General features: G+C 43.6%; 2 protein-coding genes across 2 annotated transcripts in view; both read left to right on the top strand.

Annotated features, from left to right (window-relative positions):
• Nucleotides 1–6870, top strand: part of LOC118342664 (regulating synaptic membrane exocytosis protein 2-like) — a gene marked incomplete in the record, with an annotated part of 17295 nt that overhangs the window by 8991 nt on the left and 1434 nt on the right. The window contains 6 exon segments of the mRNA XM_035681276.1: nt 4908–4930; nt 5013–5104; nt 5574–5761; nt 5927–6062; nt 6199–6311; nt 6542–6643. Coding sequence (XP_035537169.1) covers nt 4908–4930; nt 5013–5104; nt 5574–5761; nt 5927–6062; nt 6199–6311; nt 6542–6643 — 654 coding nt within the window.
• LOC118342674 (extensin-like) lies at nt 691–1751 on the top strand. Its single transcript, XM_035681289.1, has 2 exons — nt 691–1401; nt 1584–1751. The coding sequence occupies exons 1-2, from the start codon at nt 897–899 to the stop codon at nt 1631–1633; spliced, it is 555 nt and encodes a 184-aa protein (XP_035537182.1). The 5' UTR covers nt 691–896; the 3' UTR covers nt 1634–1751.

A 6870-nucleotide genomic window follows, 5' to 3' on the forward strand; every position in this document is an offset into this window, starting at 1 on the left:
TTAACATGAACAAACTGTGAACGCCTGGAACTAAAGTGGACACCGGGGATGGTGGTGTAACAGTGGGTTTTGTGTTTCAGATGGAGGAGAACCATTTGACACTGTGCAGACAGGTACAGACTGTAACACCTGAGTGGTTTACCTGCCAGCTTAGAACTACTGTAGAACAGTTCTTCCTTGTTGTAGTAGAAAGGACAATGTTGTTATAGTTTGTCTTGTACATGTTTGATATCAAACAGGGATGTGTTAAAGAAATTAAAAACTCACTAAGTTAATTCTCACTCAGAGAGACAACAATGTAAAAATGTCAGTAACTCCAGAATCCAACCTGCAGTAAGTGCAGTTGCTGCGCTCTCCCTCGCTGTCTCAGGGCTTCGGCTGCAGTTACTGCGCTTTAGTGTCTGTAAATCCTGAATTCTAGACTTCAGGACAATGTGGGAATTAAAAAAAGGGAATCTGAAGGCCTGCCTTTTGCAAACAGTTTCCGACAACGACTTCCCACATGGTTCTGTGTAACAAACCAAATTTCAGATGTTTTTGGACGATCCAAAAGAATTAGTTTGAAGCAGACTGAGACCTTCAGGTCCAGTCCAGTTCTTCCAGTTCACCTGGACACAGACTTCCAGCTAACTGCTCTTGAACAGTTGCAAGAGGTCGTTCTGGAAGGTGACAGGAAGTGTTCAGAAATTCAGAGACAGGGCCTGAAACACGTCCTTCTGGTCCTTTAGGTTAGGATTAGGGTTAGGGTTAGTCTCATCTGAGACTTTATTCTTGTTATTTCTCTGAATTTCTGACAACAAACTGTTTAATCAGTAACAGTAGAAGTAAAAACTTGTCATGTGACCATTCATCATCTCATTGTCTGTTTTCATTCATCTGATCATCTTTTGTTTTTCATGTCATTTCTATCAGTTCTTACCACGCCCACAACAGGAGTGCCAACTATAGCCCCTCCAACTCTGCACCACCAGGCCCCTCCCACTGCACACAAACAAGCCCCTCCCCCTGTCAATAATCATCCGCCTCCTGTCATACGCATTCAAGCCCCACCTCCTACACCAGCATCTGCAACAGCACCTGCCCAAGCCCCACCCCCAGCACCTGTCCAACCCCCGCCCCCAGCTCCAGCACCTGTCCAAGCCCCACCCCCAGCTACAGCACCTGTCCAAGCCCTATCCATAGCCCCTGTACCTGACCCAACAGCTTCCCAAATCCTGCCTGCTGCTCCAACTCCTGCTCATGCTCCGCCCCCTGTCCAGGCAACAGCTCCAGTCCTGCCCCCAGCCCCTGTAGTCCAATCCCAGCCACCTCCTGAACCCATCCTTCCTCCTGCACCTGCATCGACTCCTGCCCCAACACCTATCCCTGGCCCCTCCCCTGCCCCGCCTCCACAGACTCCAGGTGTGTACATCAGAGATTTGATGTGTCTAAACCAGTCTAGACAAGTAGAACCAGTAGAACCAGTAGAAGAAGTAGGTGGTAAATACTGTCTCTTCTCCAGTATGACTTCAGTCATTCATTCATCCCTGTGTTGATCTTTGTTACATACGCTGATGTCATCACATCCCACCTGCCCGTGTCAGAGCCAGACCGACGCTCAGCAACACCTGGAGGGACCAGAAAAGGCAAGTGAGAGTCTCAAGTGGATCTGATGATGTTTAGCTGATCCTTGTTAAAGTGATCAGGTGTTGTCCAGGTTGATGGTTCAGGTGTTGATGGATCAGGTGTAGTTGGATCAGGTGTAGATGGTTCAGGTGTTGATGGATCAGGTGTAGATGGTTCAGGTGTTGATGGATCAGGTGTAGGTGGATCAGGTGTAGGTGGATCAGGTGTAGATGGTTCATGTGTAGATGAGTACTAGGATTTAACAGGTTTGATACCCAAAGGATCCTCACTGTAGTCTGACCAAACCTGTCTCTCTGCTGTGATGCAGAGGTCACATGGGAGGACCAGCAGAAGAAAACAGCCAATGGTACGGTACCACCTGTTAGCCCAACCACCCACCCCCCATGTCTCTGCCACTTTAGTGACCCGTCCATCCTACTGTTAATAATTGAAGTAGATTAGTTTGTTCGCTTATTAGCTAGCATTCTGCTAACATTAGCTAACTAGCTATTGTATGTAGCTATTGTTGTAGGCTAAGGAAGGGTACATTTACATAGTTAGTAGCACTGTAAAGATTCACAGATACAAGTCAGAAATCTGTTTTAACCTTATAGCTGCAACTACATCGGTACACCGACCCCTGGATGGATCTAAATGTACCATGAACTGGTCAATGGTCCAATTCTAAAGTTTTGAATCTGTTGGAGCTTTGCTGCTAACAGTGTCTCCACTTTCCTGAAAGATCAAAGGTCAACACCAGGGTCTCGCTACAAGAGCGATTAGAGGAACGTTGCACGACAATGCTGACATGATTTATAGAACACCATCAAATCTAAAATCTAAAGTTTTGAAAGTTGGACAAAAGTCTGTCCATCTGTAAGATCTGTCGGACAGTAATTACCTCGTGCGGTAGCACGACAGATCGAAACTCTCACCTGGTGAGACGGCATTTGTCTTCCATTTTGTCCCATAAAGACAATAATAGATTCCTGGTATTTTATAAAATATATGTATTTGAAGGTAAACAATGTCACTTTTGTAGAATTGTCTTATTTTCATTTTGAATGGAAAATGCATGTTTACATTAAACAAATGTTAAGAATTGAATTGATCAGATTGAATCATATCCAATTTTTCCGTATTAAAATGCATCTTTACTCGATTGTATTGTACGCCATCTGGATACAGATCGGATCGTATTAGAAGGAAAAGGAGCATGCCCCTAATAGTTAGCTTTCCTAACTTCCTTTTCAGTGAGAATTGTCTTTATTGACTCAAATTAAATGTTGTATGTCAATACTCAATTCAAATGATCAATAATGTCTAATCGACCGGTATATTGATCATCTTGAAATGGTTTGTGTGATTAGATTGTCGGGTTGATCTTTTGTTTTCCATTTGTCATCCATCATCCATCCACTGTGATTTGAAGGAGAGCTATTACCAGCGAGCAGAGAAGGTAGACATTGTTTCTCCCTGTTTTCATCTCATCAGCAGATATTAGTTGTTTGTTTCACAGTAAATAAACTGTAAACATTTCGACCTTGCTGTTACTGGTGGTGCCAGGCATGACCCTATGGTGATATCCCTTATCGGTCTGTGGAGCTTTGGAGCCTCCAGTTGGGCTTCATGGTCGTCTCTGTGTTTAGCAGCCAGCTGAGGTCATGTACAGCGAGTTGAGCTGCTCTCATTGGCTGCTGTTGGTTTGGAAACAATGGCGGTTCGGAGCTCACACAGGATCTGGTATTCTAGATTAAAATGCAGTAAAATGTGTAAAATGTGTTTGTGAACAGATTTGAGGAGAGAAATAGTCAACAACAGAATCTGGATCAATATCTGATCAGCACTGTTTGACAGTTTGATCTGAGTTTGTGCATTGAGGATGGACGGACGGAGAATGAGTGTCAATCCAAGGTACCCCCCTTAAGCATAAGTAGATAAAATAGGACCATAAACGCAGGTATGGTCTATTTTACTCTACTTATACGGGTGGCACTGACCTTAACCCTAAATAGTGATGAATATTATATTGCATTAATGTTACACACTGGACCTTTAATAAACAAAAATTTTAACTAGAATATTAGTATTTCCTGAAGACAATACACGCTGCTGCCACAGCTACCACTGCTCACAGGCTCAGCTAACCCTAACAATAACCTTAATTGAATACTGTGTTCAAAAGGGATAATGGTAAAGATAATAAGTTAGATAATAAGTTACTGTCAAATTATTGGACTTCACTGAAACTAAATGTAGTAATAATATCATTATGGTTACTATTATATTAATTGATAGACAGTACAGACCTCTGACCTGTATCTACAGCACTGACCTCTGTTTAGCTGCAACAAAACATCACACATCATTCTGCTGGTGTCAGGTATTTTTATAATATTTTTATGATGTTTGATCAAACATTTTCCAAAAAAGAAAATATTGTGATTGCAGTACTAATTAGAGTAAGACATTTGTGATCACTCATCATGTGACCAATCTGAATGCAGCTAGAAACATGTGATATCTCGTATCCAAAGAAAGATGGTGGGGATTTAGCATTTTTTGAAGAATATAGAGCAGAATTACATCACGGCCCAATTGTTAAGAGTTCATTCGTGCTTCCCACATTCAACAGCCACAATCATCCATCAATCTGATTAAATCCCAACCTTCCAAAAACCCTGCACTGTGTGAACCCTACTCCAGGAAGTGTAGTAGTAGGTGTGTCAGAGCTGCCAGCGGAGTTGGTCATTTGGGGAGAGATGCCTGCTTCATCCGCTTTACCTTCGGCATCCATTTTATTGTAAAGTCCAAGTGTTGTTGCAGAGTCAGGAGGCTAAATAATCTCCCTGTCGGAGTGTCTTCGTTACAGACTTCTGAATAGACGTTGCAGTGGGGCAAACTTTGTCATTATTCAGTGGATGTGCTGAAAACATTTCAGCTCTGTAGGACGGGTGATGTATTCAGATTTTTTAAAGTTTTACAATTCAAAACATGTAATAAACAACCATGTGGTGGTGCTCTTACATATACATGCTTTAATATATAATCTCCATGGGGTACCTGTGTACCAGGTTTGATAACTTTAGCATGTTAAGTATTTTACATTTTGATGAGTATATGTGACTCCCATTGACGGGCCATTAAAAACAATGACAGTAAAATATTAATATCCCAATAACTGTAACTGGCTTCATTATATCAGATAACAATGAGATCAGCTGTCAGCTGTGATGTCACTTCTGTGTTACTGTGAGCTATGACATCAGAACGTGGTAATAACCCTCCTCTTCTGTCTGCAGGTGTGATGAAGGACCCATCGAAGGTAAACATCATCATCATCATCATATGACACATTACATCACTGATGATGTCACACTGCTCACCCATCCTCTGTCTGTCTCCAGATGAGAGACAGTCTGTCCTTTAAATCCTCAGACAGTGATGTCAGCGACGTGTCGGCCATGTCCAGTGACATCAGAGCTGTCCGCAGGATCAGGTGAGACCAGCAGCCAATCACAGGCCGAGGATTTACACTGTAGTCCATCAGAGACGGTGTGACCTTCAGTATCAGATAGCATGATATTAGAATGTTTACATTAGCATGTTGTTTGTTAGCATGATCCAGTTTATGTTTGCATGTGTTAGCATGTGTCACTCTCCATCTCTATGCATGCTGTTCTCTCATTGGCTCATCAGTCGGGGGGAGGCTGTGCAGGGCCAATCAATGGAGTTGGGCTCGGGGTTGGAGGGAACACAGGAAGTGGTGGCGGAGGGCGGAGCCTCGCTGCATAAGAGTGAATCAGTGGAGGAAGCAGAGGAGGAGCCTGAGCCTTCAAAGTAAGCCATTGACCAACGAGGCGCTCCAGACTATTCATCATATCAACAGTAGTGACACCGCCCACTTCCTCCTGCCCCTTTATGCCCCCCCTCCCTCTCAGGAGACTGACAGGTCTCTCCCCCCACAGGGCGGCGCCGGCGGCGTCCGGAGCTCCTCTCACCAAGTCGTCGAGCGTCGGAGGAGAAATCTGTTCTCTGGGGAGAAATGATGATGACGACGACGACAAAAAGCGACGCTCGAGCTTCGGCGCCAAGATGATGGGAATGGTTGGACTTGGGAAGAAGAGTCAGAGCGCCTCACAGCTTAACCCCGAGGGTCAGAACCAGAACCTGTGATACAGAGATCTCAGCTCTGATTGGTTGATTCAGCTCGTATTCACTCTGTCTGTCTGTCTGTCTGTCTGTCTGTGTGTCTGTGTCTGTCTGTCTGTGTCTGTCTGTCTGTCTCTCTCTCTGTCTGTCTGTCTGTCTGTCTGTGTAGAGGAGGAGAAGAAGAAGAAGGTGGTGAGACTTCCTGTCCAGAGGAGTGTCGAAACCGGTTTGGCCATCGAGTTTAAATCTCGTTTCACCCGACAGCAGAGTCGCGACCCGGACGCCGAGGAACCCAAACCGGGAGCGTACGGATGAGTTTTTGTTCTGTTAAATATTATTATTATTATTATTATTATTATTATTATTATCATTATTCAATATTTAAGGATATTTTCTCTCTGTGATTAGTTACATTTCTTTTATTTGTCTGTGTGGATTAAGTTTGATATTCCCGGGAGTAAAGTTGGCGTCGGACAAACAGTTCACTGGATTCCTGGAGGGATTAGGCCCCGCCCAGCTGGCTGGACGACAGACTCTGGCCACTCCCCCTATGGGTAATGACCAATCAGAACTTTATTTATACTTGAAAAACTATCTGACTGTAATCTATGACATCATATCGACCAGTTAGTTACTAACCATAACGTTACTGCAAAGTCATTAGCTAATGTTAGCTAATGTTAGCCAGCTAATGTTAGCCAGCTAATGTTAGCTAATGTTAACCTTTACATAGACAAACAAGGTCAATAATACAAGCTCCTCTGATTGGCTGTTTGGTGGTCAGGTGACATCCAGATCGGGATGGTGTACAGGAAGGAGCGTCTGGACGTAGAGGTGATCCGAGCCAGAGGGCTTGTGGGTAAACAAGGCAACAAGAACACACCAGGTACAAATACACACACTGATACACACACTGATACACACACTGATACACACACTGATACACACACACTGATACACACACACTGATACACACTGATACAGCAGTATTTATGCAGTATTGATGATGCAGTATTGATGATGCAGTATTGATACAGCAGTATTGATACAGCAGTATTGATGAAGCAGTATTGATGATGCAGTATTAAAACAGCAGTATTGATGATGCAGTAT

This window comes from Morone saxatilis, unplaced genomic scaffold (assembly GCF_004916995.1).
Source record: "Morone saxatilis isolate NCDOM2014 unplaced genomic scaffold, NCSU_SB_2.0 Contig9, whole genome shotgun sequence".
NCBI classification, from domain to species: Eukaryota; Metazoa; Chordata; class Actinopteri; family Moronidae; genus Morone; species Morone saxatilis.